Source organism: Ranitomeya imitator, chromosome 8 (assembly GCF_032444005.1).
Source record: "Ranitomeya imitator isolate aRanImi1 chromosome 8, aRanImi1.pri, whole genome shotgun sequence".
Lineage (NCBI taxonomy): Eukaryota > Metazoa > Chordata > Amphibia > Anura > Dendrobatidae > Ranitomeya > Ranitomeya imitator.
This window is the reverse complement of record NC_091289.1, coordinates 53,358,015-53,382,407: the sequence shown is the minus strand read 5'-3', so window position 1 is coordinate 53,382,407 and position 24,393 is coordinate 53,358,015. Positions and strand designations below refer to the sequence as shown.

The 24,393-nt window shown below is 51.3% G+C and overlaps 1 protein-coding gene across 2 annotated transcripts in view; it reads left to right on the top strand.

Moving 5' to 3' along the window:
• The first annotated feature begins 11,344 nt into the window (after positions 1–11,344).
• Positions 11,345–24,393, top strand: part of IPPK (inositol-pentakisphosphate 2-kinase) — a 126,867-nt gene continuing 113,818 nt past the window's right edge. The window contains exon 1 of one of the 2 annotated variants that reach the window (XM_069736919.1): positions 11,345–11,629. In XM_069736919.1, the coding sequence (XP_069593020.1) occupies positions 11,549–11,629 (81 nt within the window). In that variant the 5' untranslated portion in view covers positions 11,345–11,548. The remainder of the gene's footprint in view (positions 11,630–24,393) is intronic. The other variant, XM_069736918.1, reaches the window with a different exon arrangement.

The following is a 24,393-nucleotide window of genomic DNA, read 5'->3' as shown; positions in this document are numbered from 1 at the left end:
CCAAATGTCACCCAGAGTGACCCCGCCCACCAAAGGTGACCCAGAGTGACCCCGCCCACCAAATGTGACCCAGAATGACCCCGCCCACCAAATGTGACCCAGAGTGGCCCCGCCCACCAAATCGGACCGCGAGTGGCCCCGCCCACCAAATCGGACCCAGAGGTGCCCCGCCCACCAAATCGGACCCAGAGGTGCCCCGCCCACCAAATCGGACCCAGAGTGACCCCGCCCACCAAATCGGACCCGGAGTGACCCCGCCCACCAAATCGGACCCAGAGTGACCCCGCCCACCAAATCGGACCCAGAGTGACCCCGCCCACCAAATGGGACCCAGAGTGACCCCGCCCACCAAATGTGACCCAGAGTGACCCCGCCCACCAAATGTGACCCAGAGTGACCCCGCCCACCAAATGTGACCCAGAGTGACCCCGCCCACCAAATGTGACCCAGAGTGACCCCGCCCACCAAATGTGACCCAGAGTGACCCCGCCCACCAAATGTGACCCATAGTGACCCCGCCCACCAAATGTGACCCAGAGTGACCCCGCCCACCAAATGTGACCCAGAGTGACCCGCCCACCAAATATGACCCAGAGTGACCCCGCCCACCAAATGTGACCCACAGTGACCCCGCCCACCAAATGTGACCCAGAGTGACCCCGCCCACCAAATGTGACCCAGAGTGACCCCGCCCACCAAATGTGACCCAGAGTGACCCCGCCCACCAAATGTGACCCAGAGTGACCCCGCCCACCAAATGTGACCCAGAGTGACCCCGCCCACCAAATGTGACCCAGAGTGACCCCGCCCACCAAATGTGACACAGAGTGACCCCGCCCACCAAATGTGACCCAGAGTGACCCCGCCCACCAAATGTGACCCAGAGTGACCCCGCCCACCAAATGTGACCCAGAGTGACCCCGCCCACCAAATGTGACCCAGAGTGACCCTGCCCACCAAATCTGACCCAGAGTGGCCCCGCCCACCAAATCTGACCCAGAGTGGCCCCGCCCACCAAATCGGACCCAGAGTGGTCCCGTCTACCAAATCGGACACAGAGTGGCCCCGCCCACCAAATCATCCCCTGAGGGGCCCCGCCCACCAAACCAGCGCCTGAGGGGCACCCAAGTGTGAAAGTCTTGCAGGGGCAGCCCGGGCACCATTACAAAGCACTATCTGTAGTTCCTTCAGGAAATACCCATCTAGTTATTATTATTATAGTGCTTTTGTAAAAAGCACTATATTGTTATTCCCCCGTAGACAACTTATTATTATTATTATTATTATTATTCAGTCCGCGATTAATGCGGCCCGAACCGCTGCACGCACAGACTCCAGTGAGGTGTCATTTCGAAGCCAGCGTTCCCAAGAGGTGTGCTAAGTATTTTTCGTGTCGATCGGATTTGTAGTTTTGGCGCAATTTGCGTTTTTCCCCTGATTGGAATGCAATTTCTCTATGGGTAAATTTTCCTATAAGCTTATAATGGGCTGATTTCTGAGGCAATTTCAAACTAACTGCCAACTGCCACCTGGCTGATTAGCTCACTGCTATGTGCAGTCAGACCCAGTTACTATGCCAACGAGTACGAACTCTACATGACCTCACTAGGACACAGTTTTGCCAGATAATATCAGCTCTTAAAGTGACCCGCACACCAAATCTGACCCTGAGGTGCCCAGTGCACCCCCGGTCCCGTGTGTGAAAAGTAAGTGCACCCCCGTTCCTGGTGTGAAAAGTAAGTGCACCCCGGTCCCATGTGTGTGAAAAGTAAGTGCACCCCAGGTCCCTTGTGTGAAAAGTAAGTGCACCCCGGTCCCATGTGTGTGAAAAGTAAGTGCACCCCGATCCCGTTTGTGAAAAGTAAGTGCACCCCCAGTCCCGTGGGTGAAAATTAAGTGCACCCCGGTCCCGTGTGTGAAAAGTAAGTGCACCCCCGGTCCTGAGTGTGAAAAGTAAGCGCACCCCAGGTCCCGTAAGTGAAAAGTAAGTGCACCCTCGGTCCTGTGGGTGAAAAGTAAGTGCACCCCGGTCCCGTGTGTGAAAAGTAAGTGCATCCCTGGTCCCGTGTGTGAAAAATAAGTGCACCCTCGGTCCCGTGGGTGAAAAGTAAGTGCACCCCGGTCCCGTGTGTGACAAGTAAGTGCATCCCTGGTCCCGGGTGTGAAAAGTAAGTGCACCCCTGGTCCCGTGGTTGAAAAGTAAGTGCACCCCCGGTCCCGTGGGTGAAAAGTAAGTGCACCCCCGGTCCCGTGAGTGAAAAGTAAGTGCACCCCTGGTCCCGTGTGTGAAAAGTAAGTGCACCCCCGTTCCTGGTGTGAAAAGTAAGTGCACCCCCGGTCCCTTGTGTGAAAAGTAAGTGCACCCCGGTCCCATGTGTGTGAAAAGTAAGTGCACCCCGATCCCGTTTGTGAAAAGTAAGTGCACCCCCGGTCCCGTGGGTGAAAATTAAGTGCACCCCCAGTCCCGTGGGTGAAAATTAAGTGCACCCCAGTCCCGTGTGTGAAAAGTAAGTGCACCCCCGGTCCTGAGTGTGAAAAGTAAGCGCACCCCAGGTCCCGTAAGTGAAAAGTAAGTGCACCCTCGGTCCCGTGGGTGAAAAGTAAGTGCACCCCGGTCCCAAGTGTGAAAAGTAAGTGCACCCCTGGTCCCGTGGGTGAAAAGTAAGTGCACCCAGGTCCCGTGTGTGAAAAAGTAAGTGTGCCCCCGCCCCCCAAATCGGACCCTGAGTGACCCCGCCCCCAAATCGGACCCCGAGTGACCCGGACCCCCGAATCGGACCCCGAGTGGCCCCGCCCCCCAAATTGGACCCAGAGTGACCCCGCCCACCAAATCTGACCCAGAGTGACCCCGCCCACCAAATCTGACCCAGAGTGACCCCGCCCACCAAATCGGACCCAGAGTGACCCCGCCCACCAAATCGGACCCAGAGTGACCCCGCCCACCAAATCGGACCCAGAGGTGCCCCGCCCACCAAATCGGACCCAGAGGTGCCCCGCCCACCAAATCGGACCCAGAGGTGCCCCGCCCACCAAATCGGACCCAGAGGTGCCCCGCCCACCAAATCGGACCCAGAGTGACCCCGCCCACCAAATCGGACCCAGAGTGTCCCCGCCCACCAAATCGGACCCAGAGTGACCCCGCCCACCAAATCGGACCCAGAGTGACCCCGCCCACCAAATCGGACCCAGAGTGACCCCGCCCACCAAATCGCACCCAGAGTGACCCCGCCCACCAAATCGGACCCAGAGTGACCCCGCCCACCAAATCGGACCCAGAGTGACCCCGCCCACCAAATCGGACCCAGAGTGACCCCGCCCACCGAATCGGACCCAGAGTGACCCCGCCCACCGAATCGGACCCAGAGGTGCCCCGCCCACCGAATCGGACCCAGAGGTGCCCCGCCCACCGAATCGGACCCAGAGGTGCCCCGCCCACCGAATCGCACCCAGAGTGACCCCGCCCACCAAATCGGACCCAGAGTGACCCCGCCCATCAAATCGGACCCAGAGTGACCCCGCCCACCAAATCAGACCCTGTGGGGCCCCGTCCACCAAATCGGACCCTGAGGGACCCCTTCTACCAAATCGGACCCAGAGTGACCCCGCCCACCAAATCGGACCCAGAGTGACCCCGCCCACCAAATCGGACCCAGAGTGACCCCGCCCACCAAATCGGACCCAGAGTGACCCCGCCCACCAAATCGGACCCAGAGTGACCCCGCCCACCAAATCGGACCCTGTGGGGCCCCGTCCACCAAATCGGACCCTGAGGGACCCCTTCTACCAAATCGGACCCTGAGGGACCCCGTCCACCAAATCGGACCCTGAGGGACCCCCTCCACCAAATCGGACCCTGAGGGGCACCGTCCACCAAATCGGACCCTGAGGGGCCCCGCCCACCAAATTGGACCCTGAGGGGCCCCGCCCACCAAATCAGCACCTGAAGGGCACCCAAGTGTGAAAGTCTTGCAGGGGTAGCCCGGGCACCATTCCAAAGCACTATCTGTAGTTCCTTCAGGAAATACACATCTAGTTATAGTGCTTTGTAAAAAGCACTGTATTGTTATTCCACCGTAGACAACTTCTTATTCTTATTCTTCTTATTATTATTAGGCTTTTTTCCGCAATTAATGCGGCCCGAACCGCTACACGCACAGACTCCAGTGAGGTGTCATTTCGAAGCCAGCGTCCCCAAGAGGTGTGCTAAGTATTTTTCGTGTCGATCGGATTTGTAGTTTTGGCGCAATTAACGTTTGAAAATTGTTTTTCTCTCATTGGAATGCATTGCCAATGCATTTCAATAGGGAAATTTAGCCATAAGGTATAATGGCTGATTACTGAGGCAATTTAAAAAATAACTGCCAACTGCCACCTGGCTGATCAGCTCATTGATATGTGCAGTCACACCCAGTTACTATGACAACGCCTACGAACTCTACATGACCCCACCAGGACACAGTTTTGCCAGATAATATCAGCTCTTAAAGTGACCAACCCACCAAATTGTTACCTGAGGTGTCCAGCCCACCAAATAGGAGGCCGAGGGGCCCCGACCACCACATCGGAGGCCGAGGGGCCCCGACCTCCAAATCGGAGGCCGAGGGGCCCCGACCTCCATATCGGAGGCCGAGGGGCCCCGACCTCCAAATCGGAGGCCGAGGGGCCCCGACCTCCATATCGGAGGCCGAGGGGCCCCGACTTCCAAATCGGAGGCCGAGGGGCCCCGGCCTCCATATCGGAGGCCGAGGGGCCCCGACCTCCAAATCGAAGGCCGAGGGGCCCCGACCTCCATATCGGAGGCCGAGGGGCCCCGGCCTCCATATCGGAGGCCGAGGGGCCCCGACCTCCATATCGGAGGCCGAGGGGCCCCGGTCTCCATATCGGAGGCCGAGGGGCCCCGGTCTCCATATCGGAGGCCGAGGGGCCCCGGCCTCCATATCGGAGGCCGAGGGGTCCCGACCTCCATATCGGAGGCCTAGGGGCCCCGATCTCCCCGCCCACCAAATGTGACCCAGAGTGACCCCGCCCACCAAATGTGACCCAGAGTGACCCCGCCCACCAAATGTGACCCAGAGTGACCCCGCCCACCAAATGTGACCCAGAGTGACCCCGCCCACCAAATGTGACCCAGAGTGACCCCGCCCACCAAATGTGACCCCGCCCACCAAATGTGACCCCGCCCACCAAATATGACCCCGCCCACCAAATGTGACCCCGCCCACCAAATGTGACCCCGCCCACCAAATGTGACCCAGAGTGACCCCGCCCACCAAATGTGACCCAGAGTGACCCCACCCACCAAATGTGACCCAGAGTGACCCCGCCCACCAAATGTGACCCAGAGTGACCCCGCCCACCAAATGTGACCCAGAGTGACCCCGCCCACCAAATGTGACCCAGAGTGACCCCGCCCACCAAATGTGACCCAGAGTGACCCCGCCCACCATATGTGACCCAGAGTGACCCCGCCCACCAAATGTGACCCAGAGTGACCCCGCCCACCAAATGTGACCCAGAGTGACCCCGCCCACCAAATGTGACCCAGAGTGACCCCGCCCACCAAATGTGACCCAGAGTGACCCCGCCCACCAAATGTGACCCAGAGTGACCCCGCCCACCAAATGTGACCCAGAGTGACCCCGCCCACCAAATGTGACCCAGAGTGACCCCGCCCACCAAATGTGACCCAGAGTGACCCCGCCCACCAAATGTGACCCAGAGTGACCCCGCCCACCAAATGTGACCCAGAGTGACACCGCCCACCAAATGTGACCCAGAGGTGCCCCGCCCACCAAATGTGACCCAGAGTGACCCCGCCCACCAAATGTGACCCAGAGGTGCCCCGCCCACCAAATGTGACCCAGAGGTGCCCCGCCCACCAAATGTGACCCAGAGGTGCCCCGCCCACCAAATCTGACCCAGAGGTGCCCCGCCCACCAAATCTGACCCAGAGGTGCCCCGCCCACCAAATCTGACCCAGAGGTGCACTGCCCACCAAATCTGACCCAGAGTGGCCCCGCCCACCAAATCGGACCCAGAGTGGTCCCGTCTACCAAATCGGACACAGAGTGGCCCCGCCCACCAAATCATCCCCTGAGGGGCCCTGCCCACCAAACCAGCACCTGAAGGGCACCCAAGTGTGAAAGTCTTGCAGGGGCAGCCCGGGCACCATTACAAAGCACTATCTGTAGTTCCTTCAGGAAATACCCATCTAGTTATAGTGCTTTTGTAAAAAGCACTATATTGTTATTCCCCCGTAGACAACTTATTATTATTATTATTATTATTATTCAGTCCGCGATTAATGCGGCCCGAACCGCTGCACGCAGACTCCAGTGAGGTGTCATTTCGAAGCCAGCGTTCCCAAGAGGTGTGCTAAGTATTTTTCGTGTCGATCGGATTTGTAGTTTTGGCGCAATTTGCGTTTTTCCCCTGTTTGGAATGCAATTTCTCTATGGGTAAATTTTCCTATAAGCTTATAATGGGCTGATTTCTGAGGCAATTTCAAACTAACTGCCAACTGCCACCTGGCTGATTAGCTCACTGCTATGTGCAGTCAGATGCAGTTACTATGACAACGCCTACGAACTCTACATGACCCCACCAGGACACAGTTTTGCCAGATAATATCAGCTCTTAAAGTGACCCGCACACCAAATCTGACCCTGAGGTGCCCAGTGCACCCCCGGTCCCGTGTGTGAAAAGTAAGTGCACCCCCGTTCCTGGTGTGAAAAGTAAGTGCACCCCGGTCCCATGTGTGTGAAAAGTAAGTGCACCCCCAGTCCCTTGTGTGAAAAGTAAGTGCACCCCGATCCCGTTTGTGAAAAGTAAGTGCACCCCCAGTCCCGTGGGTGAAAATTAAGTGCACCCCAGTCCCGTGTGTGAAAAGTAAGTGCACCCCCGGTCCTGAGTGTGAAAAGTAAGCGCACCCCAGGTCCCGTAAGTGAAAAGTAAGTGCACCCTCGGTCCCGTGGGTGAAAAGTAAGTGCATCCCTGGTCCCGGGTGTGAAAAGTAAGTGCACCCCCGGTCCCGTGGTTGAAAAGTAAGTGCACCCCCGGTCCCGTGGGTGAAAAGTAAGTGCACCCCCGGTCCCGTGAGTGAAAAGTAAGTGCACCCCTGGTCCCGTGTGTGAAAAGTAAGTGCACCCCCGTTCCTGGTGTGAAAAGTAAGTGCACCCCCGGTCCCTTGTGTGAAAAGTAAGTGCACCCCGGTCCCATGTGTGTGAAAAGTAAGTGCACCCCGATCCCGTTTGTGAAAAGTAAGTGCACCCCTGGTCCCGTGGGTGAAAAGTAAGTGCACCCAGGTCCCGTGTGTGAAAAAGTAAGTGTGCCCCCGCCCACCAAATCGGACCCAGAGTGACCCCGCCCACCAAAACGGACCCAGAGTGACCCCGCCCACCAAATCGGACCCAGAGTGACCCCGCCCACCAAATCGGACCCAGAGTGACCCCGCCCACCAAATCGGACCCAGAGTGACCCCGCCCACCAAATCGGACCCAGAGTGACCCCGCCCACCAAATCGGACCCTGTGGGGCCCCGTCCACCAAATCGGACCCTGAGGGACCCCTTCTACCAAATCGGACCCTGAGGGACCCCGTCCACCAAATCGGACCCTGAGTGACCCCGCCCACCAAATCAGACCCAGAGTGACCCCGCCCACCAAATCGGACCCAGAGTGACCCCGCCCACCAAATCGGACCCTGAGTGACCCCGCCCACCAAATCAGACCCAGAGTGACCCCGCCCACCAAATCGGACCCAGAGTGACCCCGCCCACCAAATCGGACCCAGAGTGACCCCGCCCACCAAATCGGACCCAGAGTGACCCCGCCCACCAAATCGGACCCAGAGTGACCCCGCCCACCAAATCGGACCCAGAGTGACCCCGCCCACCAAATCGGACCCAGAGTGACCCCGCCCACCAAATCGGACACTGAGGGGCCCCACCCACCAAATCAGCGCCTGAAGGGCACCCAAGTGTGAAAGTCTTGCAGGGGCAGCCCGGGCACCATTCCAAAGCACTATCTGTAGTTCCTTCAGGAAATACCCATCTAGTTATTATTATTATTCAGTCCGCGATTAATGCGGCCCGAACCGCTGCACGCACAGACTCCAGTGAGGTGTCATTTCGAAGCCAGCGTTCCCAAGAGGTGTGCTAAGTATTTTTCGTGTCGATCGGATTTGTAGTTTTGGCGCAATTTGCGTTTTTCCCCTGATTGGAATGCAATTTCTCTATGGGTAAATTTTCCTATAAGCTTATAATGGCTGACTTCTGAGGCAATTTCAAACTAACTGCCAACTGCCACCTGGCTGATTAGCTCACTGCTATGTGCAGTCAGACCCAGTTACTATGACAACGCCTACGAACTCTACATGACCCCACCAGGACACAGTTTTGCCAGATAATATCAGCTCTTAAAGTGACCCGCACACCAAATCTGACCCTGAGGTGCCCAGTGCACCCCCGGTCCCGTGTGTGAAAAGTAAGTGCACCCCCGGTCCCGTTGGTGAAATTAAGTGCACCCCCAGTCCCGTGGGTGAAAATTAAGTGCACCCCAGTCCCGTGTGTGAAAAGTAAGTGCACCCCCGGTCCTGAGTGTGAAAAGTAAGCGCACCCCAGGTCCCGTAAGTGAAAAGTAAGTGCACCCTCGGTCCCGTGGGTGAAAAGTAAGTGCACCCCGGTCCCGTGTGTGAAAAGTAAGTGCACCCCTGGTCCCGTGGGTGAAAAGTAAGTGCACCCAGGTCCCGTGTGTGAAAAAGTAAGTGTGCCCCCGCCCCCAAATCGGACCCCGAGTGACCCCGCCCCCGAATCGGACCCCGAGTGACCCGGACCCCCGAATCGGACCCAGAGTGGCCCCGCCCACCAAATCTGACCCAGAGTGGCCCCGCCCACCAAATCGGACCCAGAGTGACCCCGCCCACCAAATGTGACCCAGAGTGACCCCGCCCACCAAATCGGACCCAGAGTGACCCCGCCCACCAAATCGGACCCAGAGTGACCCCGCCCACCAAATCGGACCCAGAGTGACCCCGCCCACCAAATCGGACCCAGAGTGACCCCGCCCACCAAATCGGACCCAGAGGTGCCCCGCACACCAAATCGGACCCAGAGGTGCCCCGCCCACCAAATCGGACCCAGAGGTGCCCCGCCCACCAAATCGGACCCAGAGGTGCCCCGCCCACCAAATCGGACCCAGAGGTGCCCCGCCCACCAAATCGGACCCGGAGGGGCCCCGCCCACCAAATCGGACCCGGAGGGGCCCCGCCCACCAAATCGGACCCGGAGGGGCCCCGCCCACCAAATCGGACCCAGAGTGACCCCGCCCACCAAATCGGACCCTGTGGGGCCCCGTCCACCAAATCGGACCCTGAGGGACCCCTTCTACCAAATCGGACCCAGAGTGACCCCGCCCACCAAATCGGACCCAGAGTGACCCCGCCCATCAAATCGGACCCAGAGTGACCCCGCCCACCAAATCAGACCCTGTGGGGCCCCGTCCACCAAATCGGACCCTGAGGGACCCCTTCTACCAAATCGGACCCAGAGTGACCCCGCCCACCAAATCGGACCCAGAGTGACCCCGCCCACCAAATCGGACCCTGAGTGACCCCGCCCACCAAATCGGACCCTGTGGGGCCCCGTCCACCAAATCGGACCCTGAGGGACCCCTTCTACCAAATCGGACCCTGAGGGACCCCGTCCACCAAATCGGACCCTGAGGGACCCCGTCCACCAAATCGGACCCTGAGGGGCACCGTCCACCAAATCGGACCCTGAGGGGCCCCGCCCACCAAATTGGACCCTGAGGGGCCCCGCCCACCAAATCAGCACCTGAAGGGCACCCAAGTGTGAAAGTCTTGCAGGGGCAGCCCGGGCACCATTCCAAAGCACTATCTGTAGTTCCTTCAGGAAATACACATCTAGTTTTATTATAGTGCTTTGTAAAAAGCACTATATTGTTATTCCACCGTAGTCAACTTCTTCTTCTTCTTATTCAGTCCGCAATTAATGCGGCCCGAACCGCTGCACGCACAGACTCCAGTGAGGTGTCATTTCGAAGCCAGCGTTCCTGGGAGGTGTGCTAAGTATTTTTCGTGTCGATTGGATTTGTAGTTTTGGCGCAATTGGCGTTTGAAAATTTTTTCTCAATGCATTTCAATGGGGAAATTGTTCCAATAAGGTATTTCTGATTTCTGAGGCAATTTCAAAATAACTGCCAACTGCCACCTGGCTGATTAGCTCATTGCTATGTGCAGTCAGACCCAGTTACTATGCCAACGCCTACGAACTCTACATGACCCCACCAGGACACAGTTTTGCCAGATAATATCAGCTCTTAAAGTGACCCGCACACCAAATATGACCCTGAGGTGCCCAGCCCACTAAATCAGACCCTGAGGGGCCCCGCCCACCAAATCGGCCCCTGAGGGGCCCCGCCCTCCAAATCGGCCCCTGAGGGGCCCCGCCCTCCAAATTGGCTCCTGAGGGGCCCCGCCCACCAAATCGGCCCCTGAGAGGCCCCGCCCACCAAATCGGCCCCTGAGGGGCCCCGCCCACCAAACCAGCACCTGAGGGGCACCCAAGTGTGAAAGTCTTGCAGGGGCAACCCGGGCACCATTCCAAAGCACTATCTGTAGTTCCTTCAGGAAATACCCATCTAGTTAACATTTAATATTCTTATAAGTTTTGGTAAATCTTGGCTATCTGTAAAAGACTGTGCGTCGTCTGGACACCCCCTCTAATGGGTCTCTAATCCGTTACATAGTACGGTCAGCACACGGACCAATGCATGGCTGCGGGGTCGCACACACGTCAGCACGCGCTCCATTGATCCGCACTTCGATCACACTCGCCCCTGATAGGTCAATGGGTGCACAGATCACGTGCCGCTCACACCCTGCAGATCGCCATCACAATTATTGGGCCTTTTATTAAATCGTTGCTATAACAAACCGAAGCCAGCGGACATCAGATCCGGACATATGGATCATACACGGACCGGAAGCTGTATGTGACAGATGGAACAGCTCTCACACAATTATCCATAGACCACGCCCTGCAAAAATTATCTAGAATAAAATAAAACATATGTTAAATTAAAATGTTTAAAATGAGACATTATCGCCCCCCTCCCCGTGATATTCTCAGGGCTGAGGCGGCACTGTGCGTCTCCTGAGAACTGTACACATATACAACCCCAGTCCGTTGTGAGGTGACACAACCTCCCGCCAGCAGCTCCGGCCTGCAGCCCAGCAGCCGCCACACTGCCGCTCTGCTGCTTCCGCTCCGTGGTCATGAACCCTGTGCGTAGGCCAATCACAGAGCCGTGGGCGTGGCTTCCTGCACAGGGGCGGCCCGACGTGACGTAGAAGCTGTAGTTTTGGCTGTGTCGTTAGCAGGGCGCAGAGTGTGACACTCCGGGTGTGCGCTCCATGCCGGGCACAGCGGGCACCTCACCGGGGCGCTGACGTCACCGAGCGGCTCCCGACTGTCCGGGTACTCGGAACTCTGCACTCACCGGTCCCCTCACCCGGGCTGAGCTCCGGGCATGGAAGCGGAGAAGATGGACGAGAATGAATGGAGTTACCACGGGGAGGGGAACAAAAGCCTGGTGGTGGCCCACTCACAGGTGAGGGCACGGGGCGGCGTGGGGCCTGGGGGACAGGGGCTGCTCACTGCTGCACAGGGTGGCGGCGCTGGATGTGTGTGTCTGCACCTTCTGTGTGTATATATGTGTGGCCCTGCTCCCTCCTGTGTAATGTGTGTACTGTATACAATGTGTATATATGTGTCTGTCCCCTCCTGTGTAATGTGTGTATATATGTGTGGCCCTGCTCCCTCCTGTGTGTGTACTGTATACAGTGTGTATATATGTGTCTGTCCCCTCCTGTGTAATGTGTGTATATATGTGTGGCCCTGCTCCCTCCTGTGTGTGTACTGTATACAGTGTGTATATATGTGTGGCCCTGCTCCCTCCTGTGTGTGTACTGTATACAGTGTGTATATATGTGTGGCCCTGCTCCCTCCTGTGTGTGTACTGTATACAGTGTGTATATATGTGTGGCCCTGCTCCCTCCTGTGTGTATACTGTATACAATGTGTATATATGTGTGGCCCTGCTCCCTCCTGTGTAATGTGTGTATATATGTGTGGCCCTGCTCCCTCCTGTGTGTGTACTGTATACAATGTGTATATATGTGTCTGTCCCCTCCTGTGTAATGTGTGTATATATGTGTGGCCCTGCTCCCTCCTGTGTGTGTACTGTATACAATGTGTATATATGTGTCTGTCCCCTCCTGTGTAATGTGTGTATATATGTGTGGCCCTGCTCCCTCCTGTGTGTGTACTGTATACAGTGTATATATGTGTCTGTCCCCTCCTGTGTAATGTGTGTATATATGTGTCTGTCCCCTCCTGTGTAATGTGTGTATATATGTGTCTGTCCCCTCCTGTGTAATGTGTGTATATATGTGTCTGTCCCCTCCTGTGTAATGTGTGTATATATGTGTGGCCCTGCTCCCTCCTGTGTGTATATGTAATGTGTGTATCTGACCCACCTCCTGTGTGTGTATACTGTATACAGTGTGTGTGTGTGACCCACCTCCTGTGGACTGTATACAGTGTGTATGTGTCTGTTACTGCTCCCTCCTGTGTATGTACTGTGTACAGTGTGTGTATATGTGTCCTCCCTCCTGTGTGTGTACTGTATAGAGTGTGTATCTGTTTCCGGCCCTCTCTTGTGTATACAGTGTGTGTGTCCTCCTGTGTATATAGTGTGTGTATATAGTGTGTGTCCTGCTTTTAGTGTTTGCCCTCCTGCTGTGTGTATAGTGTGTCCTGCTGTGTATATAGTGTCCTCCTGTGTATAGTGTGTGTGTGTCCTGCTTTTAGTGTTTGCCCTCCTGCTGTGTATATAGTGTGTCCTGCTGTGTATATAGTGTGTTCTCCTTTGTATAGTGTGTGTCCTTCTTTTAGTGTCTGCCCTCCTGCTGTGTATATAGTGTGTGTATATAGTGTGTGTCCTGCTTTTAGTGTCTGCCCTCCTGCTGTGTGTATACAGTGTGTCGTTACTCCTCCTGTGAGGACTGTTTGTCGTGTGTATATAGTTTGTATAGCGAGATCTGGTCCTGTGTACGGTGTGTGACACTAGTGTGCGGGCTGTGAGTACAGGCCAGGAGAGGTGTCTTATCAGGACAGGGACCCACCAATGAAGGACGCGTTGTCGTTGGCTGTTGCTTTCACATATATTGGCCAATCTGTGCGCTAAGTATCGGTACTTTCCCTCTTACTGTAATTTTTCATAGTACTGTAATATTGCGGTTGCATTTTTCCAGTATTCCCTGTGTACATAGTGTAGTGTTTATAATTTGTAAAGCGCTGCGGAATATGTTGGCGCTATATAAATAAAATTATTATTATTATTATAGTGTTTTCTATGGCAGTAATGCAGTTACAATATTATAAAGTTATCATTCAGGGTGCAGCATGTCTTGTTGTAAGGCTGTATGTATACTGTGTATGTATAATATATGGTTAAGCTGCACTGTATATACAGTGAGGACTGTATATACCTGGTTAGTGTGGGTGTATGTATCTATAATACTGTATACACACAGCGAAATTGCAGCACCAAAGAAGAACAGTGATGGAGATTGCAGGATGGGCAGGCATGTGAACTGGAGCCTGTCAGCTGATACATGCTGTTGCGGTGTCAGGTCTCAGCCACTGGCTGCACAATCTCAGCTTTGTATGTTTGTTTCTGAAACGCTGAAGAGTTTAAAAAAATAAGATAGCTGCCAGTGACCGAGCCGCATTGTTCACTAGTCGTACAGGCGGGTCCCTGGCATCTTCTCCCAGAATTGTCTGGTCTCTGCCTACATGCCCATAGAAGTAGAGACCTGGCAGCGACAGGGCGAAGCCGCTGGGAGCCTGGTCTTCATCATGCTGGAAAAAGCCTTGTTCATCAACATATTGCTCCTGGATGGTTGGGAGAAGTTGCTCTTGGAGGATGTTTAGATCCCATTCTGCAGGAAGTACAGGAGATTGGACCTCTGTGAACTGGGGTTCATACATTGGGTCCAGTAGTTCAGAGCAGGATGTGCTGTAATTTTTTTCATAAGAATTTTGGAAAGTTATGAAATGTCCTATAAATGTCTGTCCTGTTCCTGATCCTGCTTTTGGTTGAGATGAATCTGTGCTGCCCTTTATGTACATGCTCAGTAGTGACCAGTGTCGTGGAGTCGTAGTGGAGATGAATGTGTGCTGCACTTTATGTACATGATCAGTAGTGACCAGTGCTGTGGGGTCATAGCGGAGATGAATCTGTGCTGCACTTTATGCACATGATCAGTAGTGACCAGTGCTGTGGAGTCGGAGTGGAGATGAATCTGTGCTGCACTTTATGTACATGATCAGTAGTGACCAGTGCTGTGGAGTCGGAGTGGAGATGAATCTGTGCTGCACTTTATGTACATGATCAGTAGTGACCAGTGCTGTGGAGTCGGAGTGGAGATGAATCTGTGCTGCACTTTATGTACATGATCAGTAGTGACCAGTGCTGTGGAGTCGGAGTGGAGATGAATCTGTGCTGCACTTTATGCACATGCTCAGTAGTGACCAGTGCGGTGGAGTCGGAGTGGAGATGAATCTGTGCTGCACTTTATGCACATGCTCAGTAGTGACCAGTGCTGTGCGGTCGTAGTGGAGATGAATCTGTGCTGCACTTTATGTAGATGCTCAGTAGTGACCAGTGCGGTGGAGTCGGAGTGGAGATGAATCTGTGCTGCACTTTATGTACATGCTCAGTAGTGACCAGAACTGCAGAGTCGTAGTGGAGATGAATCTATGCTGCACTTTATGTACATGCTCAGTAGTGACCAGTGCTGTGGGGTCGTAGTGGAGATGAATCTGCTGCACTTTATGTACATGCTCAGTAGTGACCAGTGCTGTGGAGTCGTAGTGGAGATGAATCTGCTGCACTTTATGTACATGATCAGTAGTGACCAGTGCTGTGGAGTCAGGGCCGGCTCCAGGTTTTTGAGGGCCCCGGGCGAAAGAGTCTCAGTGGGCCCCCCCCTTTAACACATACCCGATTTATGATGCACAGATATGGCAGAGAAATGTATAGTACAATGCCAGATTTCACTTCTTACATGAGTGACAGCTATTGTAAATTCTGCAGTGTATATATACAGGACAGGAGGAGTGATACTGTGCAGTGTATATATACAGGAGGAAAGGTGCTGTGCAGTGTATATATACAGGAGAGGTGCTGTGCAATGTATACATACAGGAGGAAAGGTGCTGTGCAGTGTATATATACAGGAGAGGTGCTGTGCAGTGTCGTGAGCAGGGCGTTGTTGTATCAGAAAATCTTTTCTGTTTTGAGTTTTTCTATGAAACAAAGACTTTTCTACATAAACAACGTTGTTTGGTTTTGCGGCCCTAACAGATCTGTGCTACAAAGTTAGGGTACCGTCACACTATAACATTTCGATCGCTACGACGGTACGATTCGTGACGTTCCAGCGATATCGTTACGATATCGCTGTGTCTGACACGCAGCAGCGATCAGGGATCCTGCTGAGAATCGTACGTCGTAGCAGATCGTTTAGAACTTTCTTTCATCGCTGGATCTCCCGCTGTCATCGCTAGATCGGTGTGTGTGACACCGATCTAGCGATGCGATCCAGCGATGCGTTCACTTGTAACCAGGGTAAACATCGGGTAACTAAGCGCAGGACCGCGCTTGGTTACCCGATGTTTACCCTGGTTACAAGCGTTAAACTAAAAAAAAACAAACAGCACATACTTACATTCTGGTGTCCGTCAGGTCCCTTGCAGTCTGCTTCCAGCACTGTGACTGCCGGCCGTAAAGTGAAAGCAGAGCACAGCGGCTGTGCTTTCACTTTCACTTTATGGCCGGCAGTCACTGAGTGCGGGAACCAGACTGCAAGGGACCTGACGGACACCAGAATGTAAGTATGTGCTGTTTGTTTTTTTTTAGTTTAACGCTTGTAACCAGGGTAAACATCGGGTAACTAAGCGCGGTCCTGCGCTTAGTTACCCGATGTTTACCCTGGTTACCCAGGGACCTCGGCATCGTTGGTCGCTGGAGAGCTGTCTGTGTGACAGCTCCCCAGCGACCACACTACGATTTACCTACGATCACGGCCAGGTCATATCGCTGGTCGTGATCGTAGGTAAATCGTATAGTGTGACGGTACCCTAACATCGCTCGGGCATTAATGAGGGACCTGATGCTGAATCCTTTCCACAAACCCTAATGACCCAATTAGTGCCCCGTCATTAGAAGCTCATTAAACGCCTCCCTGTCCCGAGCAATCATGTACAGTATGGGGGGATCCTGCAGCCCACCCGTGACTGCTCCATACCATACACTGCCCTCCGTCGCTCTCACTATTATCCTGTGCATTTCTCCTTCATCGTTACCCCATGTTACACTTGTCACCCCCCACTACAGAGTAGCAGGGCAGCCAATGTCACCCCCTCCCGGACCCTAATGGCAGCAGGAAATGTCTGCTCCTCTATTGGGTTGGAACCTGATTTAATCAAGGAATAATGTGGATTTGTTGCCGGTGGCTGCAGGGGAAGGGTTAAGTGATGCCATGTCCTTGGTGGGAGCAGTGGCAGCTGCTGGGATCTGGACAGAGACAACCAATGTTGCTGTGACTGCACAGTGTGATGTGGAGCAGAGAAGCTGAGACTCCGGAGCAGAAATCACCCACATGCCAGCACTGGGCAGAGTCCCTCCAGTCACCAGCCTGGGGCCACGGGGCCCCAACCTACAGCCCACAGCTCAGATTTATCCATGGCAGCAGCTCCCCTTCCTCCTGGCATCTGGTTAACCCCATTTATGCGGGTCAGATTGTTATATTTAAGGTTTAGCAATAACCTTCATACAGATGGGAAGGGGTTAAGCTTCTTCCTACCCCACTGGTGCAGGTTTGGTGCAGCATGCATGTATTCTGGGGTTCTGGGAGAGCTGGGTGGCTGCAGGTTGCACCCCACCAGCTGCTCCTCCAGACATCACCCACATTTTTAGGCAGCAGAGACAGACAGCAGCAGACTGAGCCACAGGACCAACTGCAATTATTGCTGGATACCTTTGCACTCTGGTAGGACTAGCTCCTCCGGAATCTTCCTGATAAGTTCAGCTCAGCAGCACTGTCTGCAGCCAGCCAGGGGCCAGAGCAGAGAACTGCTCTCTCCGCCCACAAAGAGTCACACTGGCTGCCTTCTGTTAACCCCTATGTGTGCCTGCCTGGCTGCACTGACTGAGTGAGAAGATGCTTCTGTCAGATCTGGCACATAGGGGTTAAGAGAACGCAGCCAGCAGTGACTTTGTGGGCGGAGAGAGCATGTTATCTACTGCTCTGCTCTCCCAGCTGCTAGTGGGCCCCCCTTTCTTCCCAAGGCCCCGGCATTTGCCCGCTGTGCCGGGTGCTGACGCCGGCCCTGTGTGGAGTCGTAGTGGAGATGAATCTGTGCTGCACTTTATGCACATGCTCAGTTGTGACCAGTGCTGTGGAGTCGTAGTGGAGATGAATCTGCTGCACTTTATGTACACGATCAGTAGTGACCAGTGCTGTGGAGTCATAGTGGAGATGAATCTGTGCTGCACTTTATGTACATGCTCAGTAGTGACCAGTGCTGTGGAGTCGTAGTGGAGATGAATCTGCTGCACTTTATGTACATGATCAGTAGTGACCAGTGCTGTGGAGTCGTAGTGGAGATGAATCTGTGCTGCACTTTATGTACACGATCAGTAGTGACCAGTGCTGTGGAGTCATAGTGGAGATGAATCTGTGCTGCACTTTATGTACATGCTCAGTAGTGACCAGTGCTGTGGGGTAATAGTGGAGATGAATCTGTGCTGCACTTTATGTACACGATCAGTAGTGACCAGTGCTGTGGGGTCGGCAGTAATTGAGGAGTCGGGGTTTGGCTTACAGACTTCACAGCCCTGGGGCTCATTCAAAGTTTCGCCTAGGATCACCGCCATGACTAAAGAATATGATCTAAACATCCTCCAAGAGCAGCGTCTCCCACGATCCAGGAGCAATTTGTAGATGAGCAATGTTTTTTTTTTTTTTTTCTGCATGATGGAGACCAAGTCACAAGGCAAAAGTGGCTCAGTGAACAAAACAGTGAATTGTTGGTTCCTTGGCAAAGAAATTCCTCAGGTCTCAATCACATTGAGAACTTATCAATCCTCACACATCAGGTGACAAGGAGAAACAATTGAAATTGTGGTAAACCCCCAAGCACAGATTTGACCAGAATGGGCGGTCGTCAGTCAGGATTTTGCCCAGAAGCTGATATCCCACTACCAGGGCGAAGGGCAGAAGTCTTAAAAAATAAGGGTCAACTCTGAAAATATTAAGTTTTTGCATAAACATGACATTTTTCCAGAAAAGTTTGAAAACTTATGCTGATAATTGTACTTTTGTAACCATAGAAACATCTGACTAATAGTTATAAAAACACTGCCAAATTGTGGTTCTCACAAAGTTTGCTTCAAAGACTTTTCATTGAGGGTGTACTCATTTTCGTAGCATGATCTTGAAAGAATTTGTTAGGACAATTACTTTCGGGGGTTGTGCAGAATAACATTCTGTTTGCAATCAGTGGTTCACATTTGTTGGAGTATTTTTGTAGTGTGGCATCCCATAGAAAATGTTCATTCTGAAAGTTTTTCTGACAAATCTGTTGGGGTGTACTTATTTAATGTTGAACACTGTCTAAATGTTATACTATGTATATTGTGTCCATCAGTAACACTCCTCCTGTATATACTGTGTGTGTCACCAGTGTGAGCCCCTCCTGTGTGTGTATACTGTACTGTGTATGTATGTGTGTGTGTGTATATGCTTCTATGCTTAGTTTATGGTATAGCGGTATTTTTATTTTGCTCTGCTATGCGGTTTTCAGCTTGTTCTGCTGATCCCCATCTCATCTGTAGAGTGATCGTCCTCCGCAGCCTATAAATGAGAATGGTAAATGCATCTCGTGGTTGTCGTTACACTTTGCTGTGTGATTAATGCTTATGATGGAAGTGCGATCACGACCTTTTATAACTATTTTTTGACCCTTCTATATGTTCATGTTGCAATTCTGATTTAAAGGACTTTACCATAAGGCTACATTCCCATGATGAGCCTTTGGTGCATTTTTGATGTTGCAGAATTTCTGCACCTATTATTTAAATTAAGTTTCTTTGGTTTTGTTTTGTTGTTGTTGTTTTTTTTTTTTTTTTTTTACACTGTGATTTTTGTTTGTGTCATGCTTTTAAATGAAGCTGCCTTGTTTTTTACACATCCTGGTATTTTTTACAGAAAAAGAATAAATTTGGCTCTCCAAAACTAGATGCAAGGAACGTAGGAATATTTCATTAAATACAGGTTCATCCACTGTTTAGAAAAGAATTTGACGTTTCGGCCGTTTTACATGGCCTTCATCAGAACAGTGGGACCTTCATATGGGTGTTATCTCATAGCGCTGTGCTTCTTTGGCTACATAAGTGCAATTATTGACAAATACAAGTGTATATAAAGCCTCAATATTTTCAGCATTGACCCTTATTTTTCAAGACTGTTTTGTACAGCTGACATGTGCCCGCAATAGCGGCGAGTGGAATTACGATCCACCCACCACTAACAACTAGTTAAATGCCGCTGTCAAACGCTGACAGCGGCATTTAACTAGCGCTTCTGGCCGGAAATGAGCGCATCGCTGACCCACATCACATGATCGGGGGTCAGCGATGCGTTAGCATAACAACCAGAAGTCTCCTTGAGACCTCTGGTTGTTGATGCCGGATTGCTATGAGCGCCACCCTGTGGTCGGCGCTCATAGCAATGCAGTAAATCAGACGATCGCTCCTATGTAGCAGAGCCGATCGAGTTGTGCCAGCTTCTAGCCTCCCATGGAGGCCATTGAAGCATGCCAAAAAGTAAAAAAAAAATGTTTAAAAAAAAAAAAATTGAGATCAGAACGATGGAGGTCGGTCATCAGACACCCCCTAACCGATCAGCTGTTAAAAGCAGTTGTTGGATTTAAACACATGGAACAGAGCTGCACTACGTAGTTTCAGTCAATATGTCGCGGCTACTGCCGAGTAGAGGCTTTGCTGCAGTACCTCGGAGCCACCACTACACATCAGCGGCGCAGTTGAGAACTGTTCCATATGTGGAATTTTAATAATCTTTATTCTTATATAGCGCTAACATATTCCGCAGCGCTTTACAGTTTGCACACATTATCATCACTGTCCCCGATGGGGCTCACAATCTAAATTCCCTATCAGTATGTCTTTGGAATGTGGGAGGAAACCGGAGTACCCAGAGGAAACCCACGCAAACAAGGAGAGAACATACAAATTCTTTGCAAATGTTGTCCTGGGTGGGATTAGAACCCAGGATCCCAGCGCTGCAATGCTACTGTGCTAACCACTGCGCCACCGTGCTGCCCTGGCGCCACCGTGCTGCCCTGAATTTTCTATTTACACAGGTAACATGCAGGTTCAGGGAGCAATTCACCAGTCGTGATCTCTCTACGGGGTGACATTCCGAATGATAATCTGCAAGAGAAATTGACGTGATACACATTTTAAAAGATTAGTTTAAATCTCATCTAATGCCTGGTAGTATTATCTGCTGTAGTTTTTTTTTTTTAACTAGCGCATATGGCCGGAAATGAGCGCATCGCTGACCCACATCACATGATCGGGGGTCAGCGATGCGTTAGCATAACAACCAGAAGTCTCCTTGAGACCTCTATGGTTGTTGATGCCGGATTGCTATGAGCCCAACTTTGTGGTCGGCGCTCATAGCAATGCAGTAAATCTGACAATCGCTCCTATGTAGCAGAGCCGATCGAGTTGTGCCAGCTTCTAGCCTCCGATGGAGGCTATTGAAGCATGCCAAAAAGTAAAAAAAAATGTTTAAAAAAAAATATGAAAAAAATAAAAATGTAAGGCTGTGTGCACACATTGCTGTTTTTTCGCGTTTTTTCCTGATAAAAACGCTATAAAACCGCAAAAAAACCGCATACAATAAGCATCGCATCATTTTGAATGAATTCCGCATGTTTTGTGCACATGATGCGTTTTTTTCTGCGAAAAAAACGCAGCATGTTCATTAATTTTGCGGGGTTTTTTTTTTTGCGAATTTCCCACTACAAAATGCATTGGGAAATGTCCGGAAAAACCGCATCAAAAACGCATGCAGATTTCTTGCGTATTTCTTGCAGAAAATTTCAGGTTTTTCTCAGGAATTTTCTGCGAGAAATCCTGAACGTGTGCACATAGCCTAAATGTTTAAATCACCCTCCTTGCGCCCCGTTCAAAATAAAAAAAAAAAAATAAAAATCAAACATACACATATTTAGTATTGCTGTGTTCAGAATCGCCCGATCTATCAATAAAAAAAAGGATTAACCTGATCGCTAAACGACGTAGCGAGAAAAAAATTTGAAATGCCAGATTTACATTTTTTTGGTTGCCGCGACATTGCATTAAAATGCAATAATGTGCGATTAAAAGAACGTATCTGCACCAAAATGGTATAATTAAAAACATCAGCTCAGCACGCAAAAAATAAGCCCTCACCCGACTCAAGATCCCAGAAAATGGAGACGCTACGGGTATCGGAAAATTGCTCAAATTTTTTTTTTTTTACCACTTACGGTAGATAAAAAATAACTTAGACATATTAGGTGTCTATGAACTCGTAATGACCTGGAGAATCATAATGGCAGGTCAGATTTAGCATTTAGTGAACCAAACAAAAAACAAGTGTGTCATTGCACTTTTTTTTTTTTCTTCTTTTGCAATTTTTGGATTTTTTTTCCCGTTTTCTAGTACACGACATGGTAAAACCAAACATGTCATTCAAAAGTACAACTCGTCCCGCAAAAAATAAGCCCTCACATGGCCAAATTGACAGAAAAATAAAAAGTTATGGCTTCGGGAAGAAGGGGAGCGAAAAACGAAAAAGCAAAACCGAAAAAAGCTGGGGTCATGAAGGGGTTAAGGTAGTGGTGCTTGGGCTTAAGGTACCGTTACACTAAACGATTTACCAACGATCACGACCAGCGTTACGACCTGGCTGTGATCATTGGTAAGTCGTTGTGTGGTCGCTGGGGAGCTGTCACACAGACAGCTCTCTCCAGCGACCAACGATCCGGGGAACGACTTCGGCATCGTTGAAACTGTCTTCAACGATCCTGAAGTCCCCGGGTAACCAGGGTAAACATCGGGTTACTAAGTGCAGGGCCGCGCTTAGTAACCCGATATTTACCCTGGTTACCATTGTAAAAAAAAAAATGAAAAGAAAAAAGAAAAACCGTACATACTCACATTGTGATGTCTCACGTCCCCCGGCGTCCACAGGGTTAAAACTACTTTCGGCATGTGTGTGACGGTACCTTAAGTTCTGGTAATGAAGAGGTGTATATCAGATGCCCCCATTACTAACCCAGGAAAAAAAACGAAAAACACACACACAAATGCTTTAGGCTATGTTCACACGTTCCTGATTTCCCTCCTTTTTTTTCAGGACTAAAAACCGCAGCTCTTGGCAGAAAACGCAGGTCTTTTTTTTGGTGCGTTTTTTTATGCGTTTTTTTTATGCAGTTTTCTATGCAGAGTCTGTGTGTTTTCTAGGAAGTTTTTTAGGGTTAAAATGGCTGCAAATACCCTAACCCTACCCCTAACCCTACCCCTAACGCTAACCCTATTCTAACCTTAGTGGGAAAAAAAAATTCTTAATTTTTTTATTGTCCCTACCTATGGGGGTGACAAAGGGGGGGGGGGGCATTTACTATTTTTTTTATTTTGTTCACTGAGATAGGTTATATCTCATTGATCAAAATGCACTTTGTAACGAATCTGCCGGACGGACACCGGGAGGCCGGGTAAGTATAAGGGGGGGAGATGAGGGCACGGGGGGGGGGGGGGGAGATGAGGGCACGTGGGGGGGGGGAGGGGGGGGATGTGGGAGCATGGGGGGGTGGGATTGGGGCACGGGGGGGCAGCCACACTGCAGCGGTTCTGCACCACAAACCGCAGAAAACCCGCAGATATTTTTTTCATCTGCGGGTTTTACTGTGGGTTTGACCTCACAATGGAGGTCTATGGGTGCAGAACCGCTGCAGTTCCGCAAAAAGAAGTGACATGGTACTTCTTTTTTACCGTGGCTATTCAGCGTGGCTTTTTTCGCGATTTTCCGCAATGTGGGCACAACAGTTCCTGTTTTCCATAGGGTACACTGTAATGTACCCTGCATGGAAAACAGCTGCGGACCCGCAGCGGGAAAATCGCGGCGATTCTGCATGAAAAAAAGGATGGTGTGAACATGGCCTTATTCAAACAAACACTCCCCCCAGACACCTCTCCATTACTAACATGATGCCAGGTGTGTTTTTGGATACTTTACAGCTGACATAAAGTCCAAGCACCATTACCTTGATGGGCAACGCAGCAGGTGAGTCGGGAAGAGCCGAGGCAAAGTGACAGAATTGGAGCATTTATTGTGATGCTCCGCTTCCGGGGAGGGTGCAGGGTTGGTATTTTTAGGCTGGGAAGAGACCAGTAACCATGGACATTCCCAGCCTGATAATATCCGCTCACAGCTGTCTGCTTTACCTTTGCTGGTTGCCAAAAAATGGGAGGGGCGGACACTAGATTTTTTTTATTTTTTTATTTTGTTTTTGATGTATTAGGATAATAGATGTACAGTAAGCTACACATGTAAGACACTAATTCCTGAGTCACACAGATGGCCAACAGAAAAGCATACTGATAATAAAAACGGATCGTCTCGTGTACTTTTTTGTGTAAATCTTTTTTATTGAATAATATTCATTAATGAATATTCTGTAATGAATAATATTCATTACAGATCAAAACCTCGTCCGACAAATAAGTGATTAGTCTCATGTACTTTTTTTTTTTAAACTGATATGTGAAAGGGGCCTTACTGTGCAAGTGTTCTGCTGCTACAGGAATATTGATGGCCAATTTGATAAGTCATTGAGATCAGAACGATGGAGGTCCTTCATCAGACACCCCCCAACCGATCAGCTGTTAAAAGCAGTTGTTGGATTTAAACACATGGAACAGAGCTGCATTACGTAGTTTCAGTCAATATGTCGCGGCTACTGCCAAGTAGAGGCTTTGCTGCAGTACCTCGGAGCCACCACTACACATCAGCGGCGCAGTTGAGAACTGTTCCATATGTGGAATTTTAATAATCTTTATTCTTATATAGCGCTAACATATTCCGCAGCGCTTTACAGTTTGAACACATTATCATCACTGTCCCCGATGGGGCTCACAATCTAAATTCCCTATCAGTATGTCTTTGGAAT